This window comes from Monodon monoceros, unplaced genomic scaffold (genome assembly GCF_005190385.1).
Source record: "Monodon monoceros isolate NGI ecotype Baffin Bay Population unplaced genomic scaffold, NGI_Narwhal_1 Super_Scaffold_19, whole genome shotgun sequence".
Classification (NCBI taxonomy): domain Eukaryota; kingdom Metazoa; phylum Chordata; class Mammalia; order Artiodactyla; family Monodontidae; genus Monodon; species Monodon monoceros.
The window spans coordinates 11962067-11982383 of NW_021703775.1; the positions used below are offsets into that span (position 1 = coordinate 11962067).

General features: G+C 54.1%; 1 protein-coding gene and 1 long non-coding RNA gene across 9 annotated transcripts in view; one reads left to right on the forward strand and one right to left on the reverse strand.

Annotated features, from left to right (window-relative positions):
• PAX8 (paired box 8) overlaps positions 1-20317 on the reverse strand; it is a 58456-nt gene that overhangs the window by 19181 nt on the left and 18958 nt on the right. The window contains exons 3-9 of one of the 8 annotated variants that reach the window (XM_029232852.1): positions 11460-11625; positions 8815-9012; positions 7136-7224; positions 6729-6854; positions 6316-6491; positions 1961-2081; positions 1298-1425 (exon numbers count right to left, since the gene is read on the reverse strand). In XM_029232852.1, the coding sequence (XP_029088685.1) occupies positions 1298-1425; positions 1961-2081; positions 6316-6491; positions 6729-6854; positions 7136-7224; positions 8815-9012; positions 11460-11625 (1004 nt within the window). Of the gene's footprint in view, positions 1-1297; positions 1505-1818; positions 2082-6315; positions 6492-6728; positions 6855-7135; positions 7225-8814; positions 9016-11459; positions 11626-20317 lie in introns of all 8 variants that reach the window. The other 7 variants (XM_029232850.1, XM_029232848.1, XM_029232851.1 and 4 more) reach the window with 7 other exon arrangements.
• LOC114901143 lies at positions 1478-5393 on the forward strand. The gene is made up of 3 exons (XR_003795030.1): positions 1478-1582; positions 1897-1973; positions 2269-5393. It is a non-coding gene; the product is annotated as an uncharacterized LOC114901143 (long non-coding RNA).

Here is a 20317-nt window from a genome sequence, read left to right on the forward strand (position 1 = left end):
GTGCCCACCGCTTCTAAGAGGACCTCCCTCATTAGACGCAGGGATGCACAGAGGAAAAAAAAAAAATCCTAGGTGCCAGACAGACATAAAACATACAGACAGTTACAAGAAAGGGTCAATGAACTTGAATAAGAGGACCGTGCGGTCCCTCTGGGCGGGCAGAGGTCTGGTTCTTTTGCTGCAGTGGTTTTCAAGACCAAGGGCTTTCCGCGGGCAGAGCCCCTACTTCAGACAGAGCAGCTCTTCGTTTGTCTGGTTTGGATACCTGGTTTCTGTCAAACGTTTCATTTCATGAGAGTGCTGCGAGGTCCAGCAAGTTTGAAAACCACTGGCCCAAAAGGGGCTGGCCCACTCCTGGCTTCCCCCATGGGTCCTGGTTCAATGCCTTGGACCCACATCTGAAACTGTCTCATCTCTGTGGCAGCCCTTCAGATATCTGAAGACTGTTATGGGTCTCTGCCCCCCATCCCTACCCCTCACTCCACCTCAGGCCTTCTCCCTGCCCAAGCCAAACACCTCTGACTTTTTCAGCCACTGCTCAGACCCTGGCTAGACGGGCTGATGTCCTTCTGCCAGGGAGACCCCCCACATGCTGCATGCAGGCGGAGCCCTCACCATGGTCCTATTCGGGGGTCTCGGCCAGGCCCTTCTCTCTGGGCCTGTCGCCCATCAGTGTAAGGAGAGATTTGCTCTAAATGCCCCTAAGATGCTTCCAGTTTTAAATGTTTTGAGTTGGATGAGGTTCCTGATGGGAGGTCCCTGCTCCCCACCTCCCTTGGGTTGGTGAGTCATTCCGCTTGAGTGTCCTCCAAGGGTGACACTCTTAAGCAGGGCACAAGGAGAGTTCCACTATGGAGACCCAACTGGGGCTTACCCTCTGTCTTTAGAAATTTGATCCAGAATTTGGCTCCCAAAGCCAATGCCTTTCTCCCTCCAAAGTTTTCATTTTTCCTTCTTTTGTGTTTTTTACCCAGACCAAGTGTTCAGGGCTTTACGGAGCCTGGCTCCTGGCCTTAGGGTCCCTGCTCTTCCATGGGGCCATGGGTGGAGGTTCTGGAAATCTGCCGGGCACCCCCAGAGTGCCTTGCCACCCCGACGGCCTGACTCTGCAGGCTCGGAGGGGGCACATCTTGGCACCTCCAAAAGTTGCTGGAGGAATCAGGAAGTGGGGTGATGGTGGAGAGGACTGGGGGCCAGAGAGGGGGTTGGACCCACAGCAGGGGACCGGAGTCCGGCCCTGAGGACCCCCCTCCCTCCCCCCACGATGGCTGCACAGCCCGGGACCTCCCTGTCGTACCTGAGAGGAGGGCCTGGCCCGTGAACTGCCCGTACACGGAGGCAGCATGGGGAAAGGCATTGAAGGGCGGGACCGAGGCACCTGCTGGGACCCCGGAGCCGACTTGCTGCAGATCCAAAAAGGCGGAGCTAGATAAAGAGGAAGGGGTGGAGCTAGAACTGGACACCTCGGGGGTTTCCTGCTTTATGGCGAAGGGTGAATGAGGATCTGCCGGAGGGAGGGAGACAACAAGGAGAGAGGGGTGTGAGATGATGGGGTGGGAACATGCACAAACCAAGCCATGAGGTGCGGGATGGGTGCGGCGGCGCGGGGCCGGTGGGCGGGCTCCTCCCTGAGGCTGGGCGTGGAGGGGGGAGGTGGGCGGGGCTACGCGGTGCCCCTCAGGCCGCGGGAGGAGGGGAGGGGCAGCTCTACCTCCCTGCTGTGCCTCTGTGAATGTAGACGCGGCTGCGTGTGCCTCGCGCTGGGGGGCAGGCGGAGGACCGGGGCCGAGGATAGAAGGCGAGACCCTCTCGACCCACCTGGAGGCCCAGCCAGCATAGCCCCCCTCTCCTCTCCAGGCCCGGGGCCGTAACACCTTCCTTCTCTCCATCCGCCAGCTCTGCCCTCCAGCCCATCCTGGCAGCTGGGGCCACATGGCCCAGGAGATTCCGGGCATCGTACCTGCCACCACGGGGTAGGTCTGATGAGTCGAGAGGTTGCGCCCCAAGGGTGTATTGGAAGGGGTCAGGGTGGCCTTCCCGTCGTCCAGGGCGCTGTTGAGCAACGGCAGCGGGTAGAGGCCCTGGTGAGCAAAAAGCAGTCAGTGCACAGAGGCCGTGGGTCGCAGGCCCACCTAGAAACCCCGCAGCCCAGTCTCCCCAGGAAACACTCCCTTCCTCTGTCCCCTCTTCCCGCTCAATCTCGACTCCACCTAGCCGGCTTAATTGGCCCTTGTTCTCTGACTCACAGCCCTTCTGTTTTTCTCCCAGTCCCAGGCTCAGGACCTTCCCTTCTGCAGCCCCGGAATTCAACGCCGGCTGGTCGTGCACAGGCCAGGCACAGAACAGAGCAGCTCCTTCCAAGGACCACGCCCTGCCTGGACCCTGGGCTCCTTCCTGGTCTCCTCACCCTGTCTGGGCCCACAGAGAACAGGATGCAGGACTGGGGCAGTTGGCACATGAGACCGTTCAGGTTGCTTTGCTCCATTCATTAAGTTATTCTTCTCCAGATCCTCCAAAAATGCAGGCACAGAGAGGTCGAGAAACTTGCCACACTCTCATAGGGGGCAGAGCCAGGATTTAAACCCCAGGGGTCTGGCTCCAGGGCCCATGCTCTCAACCGCTGCTCTGCAGTGGATAACATCATGACCACTTCTTACACTTGCAAAGAGCGGACAATAGATTTTGCCTGTGTTATCCTGATCCGTTGCCCCCAGCAGCCCTGTGACACGGGTGAGCAATATTCTGTCTGTTTTATATGCCGAGAGCCTGAAGCCCAGAGAGGTAAACGTCCCAGGTGCGTATGAGACAGAGACTAAATCGAGGACAGCAGTTCCTGACCCAGGCATTTTCTCCTTCAATAAAATGACACACCCGATACCCCAGCAGAATAGGTGGATTTCCGTCCCCCCGCCCCATATCCAAGCAAATATAAACGTGCACACTCAGCTTGAAGATTATAGGGGTTAATTTTTTTTAAAAAAAATTCTTTATCAGGTACCTGGGGATTTTCTTAGTTCTGACCTCAGTTTAGATTTCACTCGGCCTCCCCTAACATGAGCAGACCATCTCGTAAGGTGGCCTCCAAGAAGAACTTGTTCAATTAAAGGCAAGGGTACATCACCCCTCACCATGACTCCCTCCCACCAGGGCACGAGACAGCACACACCTGCTCCCCGTACGTGGATCACGCACGTCACAAATGCAGTATGTGAACTAGTGTGCAGAACTGAAATCAAGGCTGGCTCCGTGGTTACATAACGGCTCCTCTAAAGGCAATCGCTTTCAATGATTCCCATCGAGCTGGGCTCTCCGAGGAGCCGTAGCGGTTTCTGGTTGTGTGCCAGGCACTTCTGGAAGCTGCAGTAAATTCTGGAGGCCACAAGGGCACCATCATCATGTAGCAGCAATTACTGACTAAATGGCGCTCTGGTTCCATGCCTTGCGAGGGGGCTTCCTGCTTTCTAGGCAGGATGGAGTTGCTTAGAGCCCGGCTTAATGAAATTGAACAAGATGCCTAATTTCTCGAGAGTGTAAGAAAAGTTTAAAATGCTTTATGGATATGTTGATTTGATACCAAATGCTTTCTCAAAATCCTATAACTTTCTAAAATTTAGGCAATTCAGTGAAAGACAAACCAACCTATATAGTCAGACATTTCGGTGATGTTGCACTGAATGGCTCAAACATCCCCATGATGACTGGGTTTCTTACTGGGATTGAACTTGAATTGGGGTGCAGAGGGCACAGTGCTTTAGGACTTGGGCGAGTCTGAGCCCTGGATCTGCAAGGACCAGCCAAGTAGCTTTAGTCTCCTTGACCTCTCAGAGGCTTGGCTTTCTCACCTGTATAACAGGGATAATAGAATCTGCTTCACAAGGCTGATGTAAGGATTAAATGAGATTTTATATACCTACATTAAATGCTTAGCCCAGAATGCTTGGTAACACAAATGCTCAGTATATAGCTATTTCAGAGTTACGTGAAGAGTCATAATCTCCCCAATTCTTGAGTCTCTGTCTTCATAATATTCACATTCTGTTGATAAATCTGCTTCTTGCACTTGTAAAATAGAGGAACAAGGGCTGTGCAGACGCCTAACTACGCCGGGTGGTAAACAGCAACCAGAAATGAGGCCACACGACGTTTCTGTTGAATGCTTTGCCCCTTGTTGACTTTACAGAAGAGATGGCCATGTCTTCGCCCCATCCTGAGGTCAGGTGTGAGGACCTGTGCTTCTCTCCTGGCTCCCTAGGCCGGAGGGCCTTCCTGTGCCCAGTGAGGATACACGGAGTCTTCCTTCAGCAGTGCTGACGGCACCAAGGGCGGGAAAGGTAAGGAGCCCCCGGCACAGCCTGGGTTCTCCCTGCCGCTCACCACCGAGCAGGGGAATGAATGAGGGAGTAGATGACTGGCTGAGGGAGGGAATGAATCAATTATGGACACGGCTAAGCCTCTGTCTCCTTATCTGTAAGGTGAGGGGTTGGAGTAGTTCCATGGTTTTCAGGCTCTCTTTTTCCAGTCTTCAAATAAGAACTCACATAGGAGCATCGTATTTAAAGCAGGTGAAGTGAACGGATCTGAATGAAACCAGGGCCGGCAGGTCTGAGCTCCACAACCATTCGCTTCCCCAAGCCCTCTCTACCTTCTCTGGCCCTGGGTCATCTCCACACAAATGGAGAGACTGGACTGGGTGGGCCCTGCGGTCCCTCTGGCTCAAGACTCTCCATTGCATGACTCCCCATGTGCGTATGCCAGCTTGGTGCTGGGTCTCGGGGCTCCTTGTAATCAAGCAGGGCCCCTTGTGGGGCTCAGGAACAGAGCCAGGAAATGGCTCTGCGGCCCAGCGGGTCTCAGCAGCAGGGTTTCTCTACTCTACCAGGACACGGGTTTGTGCAGGCTCCGTCTCACACAGCGGGTTCCCGCAGGCCCGCCGCTGTGGCCCCATTCGGCTCCCCCACTCCCGCCCCGCCCTGCCCCGGGAGCCAGGTGCTGCCTTGCGGCTGAGCGCCCGGGCCCTCTCCCCAGGTCTGCTGACGGCCAGCCTTCTCTGCAGCCCTCCTGGTTGCTACAGCCCGGGCTGATAAAATCGCTGACGCAGAATGCCTGCCCAGCTGCGTTGCTGGCATCGGCCCAGCAGCCCAGACGCTCACTGGCAATGGCTCAGCTGATTATTGGCATTGTCACCATTGGCCTACTCAGATCTTAAAGATGTACGGGCACGCCTCACTCCTAGATCCGATGAGAGTGTGTGCAGAGAGGGGTGAACAGACACCGGCCCAGAGAATCCTCAGCTGGTTGACCAGGTGGGGTGAGGTAGGGAGACACTGCAACTGCAGTGTTGATAAAAGATCATGAACCGAGAGGCCAGCGGGCCTGGAAGTGCGGACAGAGGTGTGGAGTCTTTGTTGGGCTCTGCGGGAGACCTCGGACATCTCTGCCAGCTTTTCACAGAAGCCAACCCACGATAAGCCATTTCACCTGCCCTGAGCACCGCAAATAAAACTTCCCTTGTAGCTTGTAGTTTATTGCGCTGGATTTCTCAAGGCATTCACTCAATCTGCCTTTATTGAGCATCTGTTATAAGAGGGGTGCAATGTTAGGTGCTGGAGACAAAAAAAGATGTTTTGAGATGCTGCCCTGTCCTTAAGAAATCTGCTGTGTCTTTACATCTCTGTCCGCTAGGCAATTACACTACCCCGTGAGTCCTGGGGAGCAGCCACCCGGACGTGCAGAAGCAGGGGTGCGGGCGAGATGAAGCGTGTCTGAGGAGCGAGGAAGGATTCGTGGACCAGGTGGTGCTTGAGCTGAGTCATAATGGCCGAGTGGTATTTTTCCAGGCAGAGAAGTGGGAGGAAAGGCATTCTGCGAGGAGGGCACACCGTGTGCTGGGGTAGAGGGGTGTGAACAAGGCTCACGGGGTGGGCAGGCGTGAGTGGCCCGAGGCGGGACTGGAGCTGCTGGTAGAGGTCACGCTGTAGAGGCCGGAGCTGCGGCTTTATTGCGTGGGACCTGACCCCGCCGTCTAGGGGAGTCACCGCGGCAGGGGCATGGCATGGTTGGCTGCATTGCCCTAAGCTCAGAGGCTGTGGGTGAGGGAAGGCAACAGAGCCGGGAGGATGAAGAGGAAGAAGCTAGCGTCTGGTGAAACAAAGCCTGGGACGGCCTTGGAGCTGCAGGAAGCACGCCCCTGAGCCCATCAAGCAACTCCTAGCTGCTTCCAGGGCCGCAGGCTGATTAGGGAGCTTTCAGAGCCCGTGCCTCCCCCCGCCCGCACCCCGCTGTCTGCTAACCTCCCACGCCCGGCTGGCCCCTCACCTGCTCGCCTTTGGTGTGGCTGGGGGAGACATAGGCCTCTGGGTACTGCTGCCGATCAAAAGGGCACTCAAGCGGCTCAAGGTGGTGCTGGCTGAAGGCGTCCGTGCGAAGGTGCTTGCGGGGCCCACTGCCGCTGCTCTGGGAGTCAAGGCTCAGCCGACAGCTGTCCTGGTCACCTGGCGGGTGTCCCCAGGCAGGGAGAAAGCTTTCAGGGGCCCGTCCACCCATCCCCCAGGCCCGAGCTGGGGAGCAGACTTGCTTCAGGGGAGGGAAAGGACCAGGCTCCCTGGCCTCAGGGTGGCTTAGAGACAGGCCCGAAAGCCCTGGGCCGCAGGGGGCTTGTGTCCCATCAGAGCCTCAGCAAAATGCCCTCCTGCGCCCCCAGCCTGCCCTCTGGTTCCCACAACACTCACTGTCGTCCAGTTTCCTCTTGCTGTCGCTGCCAGGCTGCGCGATCCCCAGGAGCCCAGTGATGGAGTAGGTTGAACCCAGAGAATCGGACTGGGGAGACTCTGGGGGCGTCACAGCTGAGCTGGGGACTGCAGTGGGGCGAGACGGAGGGTCAGGACGTGAAACTGACACCCCTCAGAGCCCCTGCTGCCACCGTGGAGGGGTCAGCGGCACTGCTGGTGCCAGGGTTCTTGCCTGAGGTGGTTCCACCCCTGAATATTTCAGAGCAAGGCTGTGTCCCGACGGAAGGGCTCAGTCTACACACCTGGTGTGTCTGTGTGGACGTGTTTGTATGTGACTCTGGGTGTGTACACAGATGGATGTGTGTGTGCAAGGGGCTGGGTGTGCCTGTGGGACCCTCGGTACTCACTCAGCGTGTGTCCTGGGCTCAGGGACTTGGTGGCCACGCAGCCGTCCATAGGAAGGTTGAATGGCTGCTGCACTTTGGTCCGGATGATTCTGTAAGGAAGACAAGAAAGGCCCTTAGCAGAGAAGGAAACAGGGCTCCTGGATGCCCCAGATCCAGTTGCCTTTTTGAGATCCCACTTGGGTATCTAAAGGCACCTCAGGGCTTCCCTGGTGGCGCAGTGGTTGAGAGTCCGCCTGCCGATGCAGGGGACACGGGTTCGTGCCCCGGTCCGGGAAGGTCCCACGTGCCGCGGAGCGGCTGGGCCCGTGAGCCATGGCCGCTGAGCCTGCGCGTCCGGAGCCTGTGCTCCGCAACGGGAGAGGCCACGACAGTGAGAGGCCCATGTGCCGCAAAAAAAAAAAAAAAAAAAGGCACCTCAAACTCAGCCTGTCCACACTCAAACCCAAGACCTTACTCCTCATGCCTGGTCCTTCGGACTGTTCCCATTTCACAATTAGTCCCCCTGGTCATTCAAGGCATAAATGCACGTGGGGCTCAGTGTCTCCCTCCCTCCCTCCTCCCTCCTGATGACGAGCCCGTCATCAGGTTCTGTGGGTTTGACCTTGTAAATCTCTCCAGCATCCATCCCTCTCTGCGTCCCTCACTGCCAGCACCAAACTCTCCCTCCACGGTCACTCGCTGGCCCACCCCTCTCTGCTCTTGATCCTTTCTAATCTTTTCTTTCTATTGCAGCCAGGGTGGACTTTCTGAAATGCAAGTCAGCCTCGGGCTTAACCTCTGCCAAGGTTCTTCCCATTGCTTCTGGGTCAGAGGCAAGAATACGCTGCACGGTCACCAGCCTCTGAACTGCAGCCTTTTCTTCACATCTCCACCTCAGCCGACTTCATGCTCCCCTTCCCTCCACCTACTGGCTTTCTTTCAGCTTCTTGTATGAGATCCTATTCGCCACAGGGCCTTTGCACGTGCTGTCTCAGAGCTCCTTTCACCATCCCCCCCCCCAGCCTTTCACCTAGTTAACTCTTATTAGTTATTTCTTACTCCAGGCATCTTTTCAGAACCTCCCTAAACAAAGTCACCCTCTGCCAGCTCAACACCCTCACATTTCTCTCCTTAGCCAAACTTAGAGCTGCTTTTCTTACAGCTGTTTGCATGGGCACTTGATTAGGACTCGATTAGTGTGTTTTCCCACTGGACTGTAAGCACCACATGGGCAAGGATTGTGTGCCCCCAGGGCCTACACGTGAGTGACTTATGTGTGAATGAATGAGTGAGTGAGCAAGTGAATGAATGATTGAATGACTAAACAAATGAGTGGGTGTTTGGATGAGGGCCCAGTTAGGGGGTCCTGTGCCTCGCTAAAGAAAGGATCAATGCAAGAGGAAGTTTCTTTTATTGAATGAAAGCGCATGTGGTGTGTGGGGAAGGAGACTGCAGTGGGTACAGTCTGGGTTGGGGACGGGGTGAGAGGGCGGTGCGGTGAGGAGAGGGGTGAGGGTGGGGATGCCCCATGGCAGTGAGGAGGCTGGAGGGGGTGGTGCCTGGCCTGGACCCGGGGCACTTCCGGCCTGACTCTTCAGCATGCGGCCCCTTCCCAGGCTCCGTCCCACTCAAGCCAGGTCTCCGTCACGATTCCCCCAAAGCCCGGGTTCCCCGGCCCCTGGCTGCAGTGTCCCTCTCACCTGTTGATGGAGCTGACACTGGGCACAGTGTCGTTGTCACAGACGCCCTCGGCCAGGAGCCGGTCTCGGATCTCCCAGGCAAACATGGTCGGGTTCTGCCGTTTGTAGTCCCCGATCTTCTCCACCACCTTGGGGGTGGCCACCTTGGGCTTCGAGCCCCCTATCACTCCAGGCCGGATGCTGCCAGTCTCGTAGTACCTACTCCAATAGAGAACCCCAAAGAAGTACCCAGTAAGCAGGTGGGGTCTTCGGGCAGGAACTTAGCCAGAGACTCTCGTTCCCCTCCGAGGCTTCTGGGGAGGGGCTGGGGGGTTGAATCGTGCCCCCAGGGCCGGTCTCCAACACGATGTTCCCAGCACTGCCTGTTTCCCTTGCATGGGTAGGTTTCTGCCACTGCCAAACCAGAACTCTCTTCAATGGACCTCGCCCAGGGATACCTGGCTTCTCTCTTTCCCGTCGTCCCTCTGACCAGTCTCCTGCGTCTGAGCACCTGCGAGAGCCACCTTACGGGGCACAAAACACCTCCCTTCTTAGAAAGGGCACTTTGATGAATGTGCTCTGCGGGTACATACAGGTTCCCAGTGGCGGTTTGCTCTGTCCAGCTGTCCTTGGCTGAAGCAGGACTTACTGTTCCCCTTGGCCATCCTGGTTTTACCCCTCCCTCCCCAGGAAGCCAGCGGGGGTCACTGGGCCCTCTGCCCTGTCTTGCTGGTTTCACCTTTGTTCTCCATAAAACCCCTCCACCCCTCCACCCCACCCCATACCCCCAGCCACTGGTTTCCCACCAGGTTACACAGTTCAAGTTGAAGCTGCTCCTCATGGACTCTGGAACCCCAGTCTGGCCTGGAGCCCTGGCCACGTCCAGCTCCCTGAAGCTGAGCCTATTCTCCCAGGGTCTCCACTCCCCTTCCCCGCATCCCTCAGCAGGATAGCCTGCCTCCCCTCCTTGGGGAAACTCTGGTCTCTTCTGCCATGAAATAAAATCTGTCTCTTTAACACTCCCTTTATGGGCTTCCCTGGGGGCGCAGTGGTTGAGAATCTGCCTGCTAATGCAGGGGACACGGGTTCAAGCCCTGGTCTGGGAGGATACCACATGCCGCGGAGCAACTGAGCCCGTGAGCCACAGTTACTGAGCCTGCGTGCCTGGAGCCTGTGCTCCACAACAAGAGAGGCTGCGATAGTGAGAGGCCCGCGCACCGCGATGAAGAGTGGCCCCCGCTCGCCCCCACTAGAGAAAGCCCTCGCACAGAAACGAAGACGCAACACAGCAAAAATAATTAATAAACTCCTACCCCCAACATCTTCTTTAAAAACAAAACTAAACAAAAAACTCCCTTTATGTGTCACCACCCTCCTGCGCTCATCCCCTTCGTGGGGTACTGCAGCCCATCTTGGGAACGCATCTCCTGACCCCAGCCTGGGACCACGCTTTTCCCTGACAACTTCGGCCCGGAAAGCAGGGCTTTCCACGTTCAATTACAGATCAGGCTTTGGTCTTTTTGAACCAGAACTCCTCCTGAATCCACTTACAGGTTGGGTAAGGGAGACGGGTACACCGCGCTGACACGAAGCCCCGAATCCCCCACGTGTGGGCACTTCCCACCCGAAGTGGCCCTCCAGACTGGACTACACGGCTGCGTCGGTCCAGAGCTTCGCTGCTTCTGGTCCCTCCTGAACCTTTGGGTTAGCAGTTCTTTTTTTTTTTTTTTTTTGCGGTACGCGGGCCTCTCACTGTTGTGGCCTCTCCCGTTGCGGAGCACAGGCTCCGGATGCGCAGGCTCAGCGGCCACGGCTCACGGGCCCAGCCGCTCCGCGGCATGTGGGATCTTCCCGGACCGGGGCACGAACCCGTGTCCCCTGCATCGGCAGGCGGACTCTCAACCACTGAGCCACCAGGGAAGCCCAGGGTTAGCAGTTCTTAACTCTGGTTGCAGGAAATTAGAATCACTCGAGGAGGGCTTAACACTATACCGAAACTTGGACTCATTCCCCGAAAGTTCTGCCTTAACTGGGGTGGGCTGGGGCCTAGACATCAATTTCTTTTTCAGATTAAGATTCCGCAGGTGACTCTACCGTGCGGCCAGGGCTGTGAACTGCTGCTCTAGAGTTAGTGTCCGTAAGTGTCACCTGGTCATCTCATAAAAATCACAGCGTCCGGGCCTGGCTCCCAGAGAGGCTGCTGTAGGCCTGGCCTGGGGCTTAGGGATCTGCATTTCCTCAAGCAACCCCGGTGCTTCTGTGGCAGGTACTCTGGGAGTTACGGTTTGAGAAACACACAAACTCAGGCGTCCCTCAAGCTGGGGTTAGACCTCAGGAGTCAACTCTGATCGTGTGTCCCCTCCCCAGTGGCTCCCTTCCCTTGGTCTCAGCAGGGGGAGGGCCTTTGGGGAAGATTCTTCTGCTTTAGGAACAAAGAAGTCTATAGAAAATGGGACATGGGGCAAAGGAGACCACGGGGGAGGGAGAAATGAAAGGAAGGAGAAATGGACAAATGAGGAAGGAAGGGCAGGAAACCACAGAAGGCAGCAGATGGGGGAAGCCCAGAAGCACCACCACATCCTGTTCAGGTCCTGTTGAGGGGCCCAAGCAGGACACCCCACGAGTCCCTGAAAGGGAGGGTGGTGAGGGGTGAATTTCGTGCTTACCTGCCAAGGATCTTGCTGACACAGCCATGGCTGACTCGGAGCTGGCGGGAGATGTCACAGGGCCTCACGCCCTGGTGGGCCAGGTCCACGATGCGCTGACGCACCACTTCGGGCAGGGGTCTGCCATTCACAAAGGCCCCTCCCAGCTGGTTCAGCCCTCCGTGGCCTGAAACACAATAGTCCGGGGGACAGTTGTCAGGGCCACCAGGCAGAGAATCGGCCTGCGTGTGGACATTGGATGTTGAGAGCCCCTGAACTTGAACTCCCACCGTTGGGCACCCCCTCCGGTGTTCCCGCTGCACCCCGTCCTGCTTCCCACCTCTGAGGAGGGCTAGGTCGGGTTGGCAGGGTGAGGGGCATGTATGATGCCACAGGGGGGGACATCCCACTTTGGGGACCTTTTGGGGGGTCTCCTCTCAGACCCTCAGCACCTCACTCCAAATAACAACCCCAACACCTCCCTCCCTCCCTCTAGAAAGTATCTAAAGAGTTGAGGATTCAGGCTTTTCCTACTCTGATACTGAGCAGTGTGACCTTGGGGAAAATCCCCCTGTCCTCTCTGCGTCCCTGTTCCTCATCTATAAAATGAGGGCGTAGGATGGAATCAGTGGTATTTAAGTTTCTCATTCTCGTTCTTCTTTTGAACCATAGGGCCAGATTTTTAAGCACAATCACGTTGAGAAACACAGACACAAAACTTAAATAAAAGGAGAGCTTCTCTGGTTGAGCATGGACAGAGCGGGCCCTGTCCGTGGGTTCCCGGCCTGAATGGCCCGAGCTCTGCTAGGGGCACTGAAAGGGCAAAGGCAGAGACCTCACTGGCCCACGTTCCAGGGCTTCCAGGGCTTCCAGGACTGACATGTTGGGCTGTGGGCAGTGGTGCAGAACGTGGACATGCCGTGATGTGCGCCTTTCTCGTTAGCTGCCTTCCTGACTCGGCCTCTACCCTCTGGCCCCAGCCTGTGTTTCATTCTCAGCCCATCCACCTATTCAACACATATTTATTGAGTGCGTACTACATGCCAAACGCTGCACCAGGCCCTGCAGGTGTCGAGGTGAATAATGCAGATGTGATCCCTGCTCTGGGCTCATAGGGTTCAAGTGAGCATCTAGACCGGCCGATGACCATACCACATGGTCACTGCTGGGACCGGGGACATGCAGGGGGTTATGGGAACCCCTGGAGGGGACCAAGCCCAGGCTCAGGGGACCATAGATGGGTTTCTGAAGAAGTCTAAGTGGAGACTGAAGATAAAGAGACGTCAGACTAGAGAAGGACATGAGGAGGAAAACTGTTCCAGGCAGTGGGAACAGCATGTGCAAAGGCTTAGAGGCAAGAAGGTGTCTGTTCGATTTATCAACATACTTAACTCTCTAAAATCCCTAGATACAGGTTGGGCTAACTTCAGGCCTGAGATCTTCCTTTTGCCAATGAGGAGACTGGGGCTTAGAGATTCTCACTGACAATTGATGTGACTCAGCTTATATGAGGGAGAGCCAGGATCTAACCAGGGATTAAGGCTCCCATCAGAGCTGCTGGGTGAGCCCCACTCTATGGCCAGAACTGACCCAGGAAGCTTGGCACCAGCTGTGCAGTTCCACACTGGAGGTGCCACTGCCCGGGAGCCGAGGGCATCTTTTCACACCAGGGGCATGATTTGGTGATCTGGGATGGCAGAGCCCCTGGGGTGGGAGTCAGGGGGAGCGGGCAGGGCAGGCGGAAGAGCCAATGCCAGGCTTTCTGCGTCAGCCCGTTAAGGGCTATTTACAACCGAGGGTGGGATGTACCTCTGCTAGGCACACCGTGCCCATTACGGCCCACTGACGTAGCACGTTCAAAACTGCCCCTGCAATGTCTCCTCAGGGGCCCAAGCTGTTTTCAGCAGAGCAGTGAATATCTGTTTTTTTGTTGCTTTTTTAAAAAAGAGTCTATAAGCGCCTCTGGCCTGGGCACTAAGTCCAGAGGAAAAGCCCGCTGGCCAAACACCCAGCAGGAGGGACACAATGATCCATCTCCCTGGTGGAGACAATTGGGTGACCTTGGGCACTGCTTCCACCTGTCCCGTTCTAGGCAGCTTGTCCTAGCAAGTGTGCTTCCACCAGGGCTGGGAACACATCCCAGATGGTCAGCGGAGGGGGCTGCATCCACTCCTGAGCCCGCTCCTCTGGCTTCTCACTGGCCACAGGCTGTCGGTGGAAAATAGCTCAGCCATTTGACACTCCATCCGTGCTGCTTTTCGGCTCTTTTGGGTCCAGACACTGAACACAAGGGGGCGCCAGAGAGCCACCCAAACACACAAGGCCTCCCAGCTTTGTCCCTATTTTCCAGAATTTAGGCTCCCACGTGATCCACGGAGCTTAGATGTTGTGCTAGGTTCTCTACATCTAGAAACGAGGGTTCCTACAGGTGGAGTTCTTCACCCCTAGAAAGGTAATAGGTTTAAAAAACCAAACGCCATTTCTTGGTGGCATGAACTGGGAATTGTGCCTAAAAACAAATCTACCCTGTTTCTCCATTGAAGCATGCGGGCCATCGTCCTAAATCTTCCTGAAGGGCTGATCAGGATCCTTAGAAACCCAAACTCTGAGGAACCCTCCTGAAAGGTTATTTACTAGATCAACCAGGGAAAGATGTATTCATAGCTCTGGCTCCTAAACTGTGAAGTCTCTGGTGCTTTATTTTATTTTATTGGCTTCTAAGTTCTTTGTGTTACTGTGCAAAGGGCGTTGGGTCGGACTCCTGTGTTGACTCTACCTGTTCTAATTTTTTTTTTTCACTAGTTTCTTTTATTCTGTAAAGTTGCTTAAATTCTTCTAAAAAATTCTTTAAATCCCCTTTTGAGGAGTAATTTCTTTTTTTCGCCAAGGCTGTTGCTGCTTCTTCTTAATTTGTTTATCCCTCCACATATATATATATATTTTTTATCATGTAGTCTTTTTTTTTTTTTTTTTTTACAGTAGGTCCTTGTTAGTTATCTATTTTAAGTATAGCAATGTGAACATGTCCATCCCAAACTCCCAATCTATCCCTCCCCCCCACCCTTCCATCCCGGTAACTCTACGTTCGTTCTCTAAGTCTGTGAGTCTATTTCTGTTTTGTAAATAAGTTTATTTGTATCATTTTTTTTAAGATTCCACATCTAAGCGATATCATATGATATATGTCTTTCTCTCCATATATTTTTAATACAATTTTTTAAGGGTTACACTCCATTTACTTCCTGTTTTAATTTTATCATTTGAGAAATTTGCGGTTGTTTTCAACCGTAGTGCTTTCATCCACTGAATGGGAGCTAAATAACACTATTTGCAGTGTCTGCTGCTGACCTAGGCCAACGGCTGGTAAAGAAAATTTCAGAGAATAACTAACTACATGTACACCTCCACCTTAGCCCCATCTTCTTAGAATAATAATTCTTATTGTTTGTATATTACAGTTTTCATCTCTTTTGACCTCAACACAGATATACCAAGTACCTACCATGAATCAAAGCACTGAGGATATCACCTTGAACAAGACGAGAAACGTGGCCCTCGAGGAACTTACAATCTTTGGAAGGATGCAGTCAGATAAATTGGAAATCACCATGTTAAGGGAGAAGTTTCTTGAAAGAGATACGTCAGATGCTAGGGGAGCCCGTAAGCGGTCTGAGGGAAGCTGAAGGGTGGAATGGCCAGGAGGTAACAAGGGGAAGAAGCTTCCACAGGAAAAAAATCTGCACACAAGACTTTCGTGGTCTCAAGAAATGGAAAGACATTTACTGTGGCTGTTGGAGAATCAGGGTGGGGGATTTGGAAAGAGCCTGCTGGCTGCAGAGGGAGACGGGACCTCTGGTTTTAAGTTTGGAGCTCAGTCCCCATCACGGAAGGGCTTTTGTCCCTCCTGTGTCCAGTGCGGGGGAGTAGACACCTTTGGGCGAGTCACCATCAAATGCCCAGAGGTGGGTGCATCCTTCCTTCCTGACCCACGGAGGGCCTGACCGCCCACAATGCTGACCGCCTATCCGTGTGGACAGGGTGGGCTCTGAGGCCGGAAGCCAGGAATGAGTGGGAAGCGGGGAAAGGTGTGACCCAGGAAGAGGTTTGACACTTTCTGAACAAAGGCCCTTTGTTCAGGCCCTTTGTATGGTCTGGAGGGTGGAGGAGAAAGATGAGCCGGCCTGGCCGGACCCAAGTGGGTTCTGAGTGTGAAGTCCGCACACGAGGGGATGCCAACTTGCCTGGGGACAGAGAGCGCTGAGCCTACAGCGAGGGAGTCTGCAAAGCTCTGGCTGAAGCCTGCTGTCCAGAAATGTATACTTTGAAAAAGTGACCATCTGGGGAGGTCTTAGGCCTTTCTCTGGTCATTCTTCACTCCTTACAGGGCTCTGAGGAGTAGGCAGAGTAGGAGAACAAGAGAGAGGTCATTGCCCCAAACTCTTGTTACGTGTATGGATACCCAGACCCTTGAGATGTAGGATAATTTCCCTGTGCCCCATAATCCTTTTTTTAATTCTAATTTTATTTTTCTTGGCTGCACCATGTGCATGGCATGTGGGATCTTAGTTCTCCGACCAGGGATTGAACCCGTACCCCCTGCAGTGACAGTGCAGAGTTCTAACCATTGGACCACCAGGGAAGTCCCTGTGGCCCATAACCCTTTGCCCAAGTCTCAGTCACAGCACTGGCTGCACTGAACAGCACCTTGATCTGTTTAGATTCCTTTATGAGTTCTCAAGGGCAGGGGCCCCATCTTTGTCTACCTAGCACCTGTCACAAAAGTTTAATTAATGTTGCAGTAAATACACGTGGCAGAAAAATGCTTTACAAATGTGAGGGGCTATTGTGATGGTTGGTGAGTGGATTCTCCACCGTGGGACCCTCGAGTCCCATCGTTGGATACTTTCCCCTTTCACCTTCTGTCTGATTCCTCACATCACTGCCCAGTCCAAAAGCGACAATGGTTCAATGTGTTGTGCTGTGAAAATTTCCACTTAACTACCTGGGGATTTTTGTTTCAGCCCCAAAGAGTGTCAAGGTGAGCGTCCGAGCCTTGGCAGGACTATAGTGGGGGATTCAGTCCTGTAAATCTCGCCACCATGCCTACCCTCGCTCCCCAAGGAATGGCGGTGCCAGCACTACCCAGTCTCTGACCATCTCAGTTCAGGGATGCTGTCTCCCCGGCATGCTCACCTGCGGGCCTGTGATCTCCCGCTGTAACCTCACAGCAGCCCCCATTGCCTTGGAATAAAGGCCAGGGCCTCTGCCTCAAAACACTCCTAAAGAAAATGCTCCAGGACCATGGAAACCCAGTGTTCCAACCTCTTGTCCCACCTTCCGCCCCAAGTCTACACTCCGGGTCCCTCCAGCATCTATGAGGTGATAGGTTACCTGGGCACATTAGGCCCTTGGATTAGGACGGAGGGGCGGCATCGTGCCTCTGGCTTTGCCCTCAACTGGCTGCATGACCTTGGTCTCTGCGCCTTGCACGTCTCCCAAGGGTAACCGGAGAAGAGAGACAGTCGGTTGGTAAAGCTTCTGCTTGTGATTCTCGTCCCTTTCTCACTGATTCCTCATCCTTCCACCTGTTCTGGAACCCTACTCCATACACCATCCTCCCACGTCTTTTATATGAGTTACGTCTCCCTTTTGACCAGGTCCATCCTCTGGACCTACAAACACAATTAAATCTACTTATACTGCCTCCCCAGCCCCTGCTTACAAAACAAAATAAAACGAAACAAAACCTCCCCTTGACTATGAAACTTTTCCTTCCTATTGTTTTCAACCAAATTTCTCAATAAGTAGTCATACTTGACTGTTCCCATTTCCTTCCTTTCCTCCCTTGCTGTTCAGGGGTCACCTCACGACATGCCTCATGCTTAGCAGGTGCTCAGATGCTAGGAACTAGGTGGACGGCAGGTGGTGGAGGGTGCTAAGTTCTCCCTCTTAAAGAGGCTTCCATACAAGGCTCGGTCCTTGGTCCCGGTTCCTCGTGTTTCTCTTTAATGCAGTTCTCTTCCGTCATTTGTTCTGTGATATCTATTTTTTCCCAGGCTTCTCTCAGATCCCAGTGCTGTGCTCACCCTACACCATCATCCATGATGATCCCACCTACTCTCATTGTTTCACTTACCACCCCTGTACTGATGGCATCGTGGGCATCTAGGTATCTCCAGCCCAGATCTTTCCTCCGTTTTTTTTTGTTTTTTTTTTTTGCAGTACACGGGCCTCTCCTTCTGCGGAGCACAGGCTCCGGACGTGCAGGCTCAGCGGCCATGGCTCACGGACCCAGCCGCTCTGCGGCATGTGGGATCCTCCCGGGCCGGGGCACGAACCCGTGTCCCCTGCATCGGCAGGCGGACTCTCAACCACTGCGCCACCAGGGAAGCCCTTTCCTCCGTTTTTATATTCAACTTCCTATCGGAAACCTCCAGGTGATAGAGGCACCTCCTCTAGGGTTGTCTTGGTTGGTCATGACACCAGCTGCCACGCAAGCATAAAACCTGCCCTTCAGCTCCATCGCATGCCAGCTTCCACCACACTCCCTGCTCCACTCCCTCACGGGATTTTCTTTAGCCAGAGAATGAACGGAATTACATTATATTTCTCCCCCCTTCCACGTTGGTTTATCCTCCTCCATTCTCTCGATTTCCACCCATCCGCACTCCCTTTCTGCTCAGTCTTTGCTGCTCGGGTGTTTCCTCCTCTGTCCTCAGTCTCCTCCCGTTGCCTTGCTAGCTTTTATTTCCACCCCTTGCTGATGGCCCCTGCTCTTCTCAGCCCCTTCCCCAGTCCCCTCCACTCCTGTCCAAGACAGCACACCCCTCCCCTGCACCTCTGTCCCACCCACTCACCCTGAGTTTTCCCTCCTCTCTACCTTCTCCCCGCCCCCGCCCCTCACTCCTTTGGCTGATCGCCCCTCCCTGCATCCCTGCATCGTCCTTATCGTCGCCTGCATGACTGCTCTGGTTCTTTATCCCATCTTCCCCTCAAAGGCATTCGCAGCTTGGCTGTTATTCTTGTATTAGCACTGAACCCATTAAAGCTAATTTGTTTGCCCTAATCTCCATTTATTTTTCCCTAGTTGATATTAGATTTCCCTCTCTATTGCTCCAGCATGATTTTCTCTTTGTCTTCCTAACGGGCCCCCCCACCTCCTCTCTTCCTCTATTAATCTGGTTGGCTTTACTGTGTGGTTTCAAGGCCTTTCTCCACCTCCCTCAGCCCTTAGATTAACTCTGTCACTTCCCTCCCAGGAAGGGACCCAGGGAGTGGATTTCCAGGGTTGGAGCTGCTGTAAATGTCCGTGGATCTCTAAGCTCCCTCAGAAAAGTACTTGATGAGAGGCCCTGGCTTGTCCCGAAAGTCTGGAAGGTTCAGAAATGAGGGGGCTGAAGAGCTGGCGGCAAGTGGGACGAAATGTGCTGTGTTCTGAGCCCTGAGGGGTCACCCAGCCCAAGGCTTCCCAGGCTGGGCTACCCTTTGGGGCTGTCGCAAAGATTTCTGGAGGGTTCTGCAAGCTTCTCATATCCCATAGATTGTACCAGGACGCCAAACAGCATCAGGCCACTTTCTCCCTGTGACTAATATTGGGCACCATCTCTCCTCCATCCCTGTTTCCCAGACTGGAGACATACTCCCTCCTCTTCCTGAAGAGGGGAAGGCTTCTCTCTGCGGATGTGGCTTTGGGACAGCTAAAACGCATCCCGCGTCCTGGCAACCATGTTTCCCAGGACAGAAGCCTCTCAGGACCACCTCTCAGGACCCTGCACTATCCCCTACCTGCTTCTCCACTGACCCCCCTGGTTCACAGCACTCCATCTGAGTGTCGTTATTGGCCTTTCTTGGGGCCAGTGCTCTGCCTGTCCCCTGGACGCCTAGCTCCTCGAGGGCAGGTGCAGTGTCCTATCTGACTGTATAAGCTTGCATCGTGGACAGGAGAGTGGTGCTTCCTGGGGCATTCAGAAACTTTCCACCTCTGGTCACTTCAACCATAATCTCTTGGCATGGTGTCTGTGTTTTTAAAAAATTTCCTCTGGTGATTGCCCAGAGTTTATGTCCTCTCATTAGATGGTCAATAAATACTTATCGAAAGCATGAATTAACTGATTAAATGCGAACTTCCAGTCAAAGGCTGCAAATGGAACTTGCCAGTGCTTTCTGGAGGTTTCCGAGAGGTCATTCTTGACTCCTTCCCTCCCACTGAGCCTCTTAGATGCCTCCAGACTCCTGGCATCACGCACCCGGGGCTGCAGTGGGAAGGGCCAGGGCCTCTGCATTTGGGGGAGAGTGGGCATGAGGCAGGTGTGTCAGCACCCACTGAACCTGCCCTTGGAATCCCAGCATCTTCACAGATCACTATGCTGTACCTTCAACTCCCCCTGGGGTCAGAGGCCTGTGGATATTAATGTTGGGTTTTTTTTAATGATTCTATATTAAAGCAATTTTCAGTTCATTAGATTTCAATTCAAGGAGCTCCCACTCTACGTCTAATAATATTCCAGGCTACATGTATGTGGGGAGATGGTTTCTGACTAGAAGACAGCGTGCTTGCCCTTGAGAAACTTACAGGTTAATCACCCCTGACACCTTATAGAGCCTTAAAGCATTAAAATCCATTCAGGAGCACTACCTCCTTCAATTCTTTTCACAACCCCACGGGGCGTGTGTGCACTTCTGTGTGTATGAGTGTGTGTGTGTCTGTTCCTGTCCTTGTGTGTGTGCGTGTGTGTGTGTCTGTTCCTGTCCCTGTGTGTGTGTGTGTGTGTCTGTACCTATCCTTGTGTGTGTGTGTCTGTTCCTGTCCTTGTGTGTGTGTGTGTGTGTGTTTGTTCCTGTCCCTGTGTGTGTGTCTGTTCCTGTCCCTGTGTGTGTGT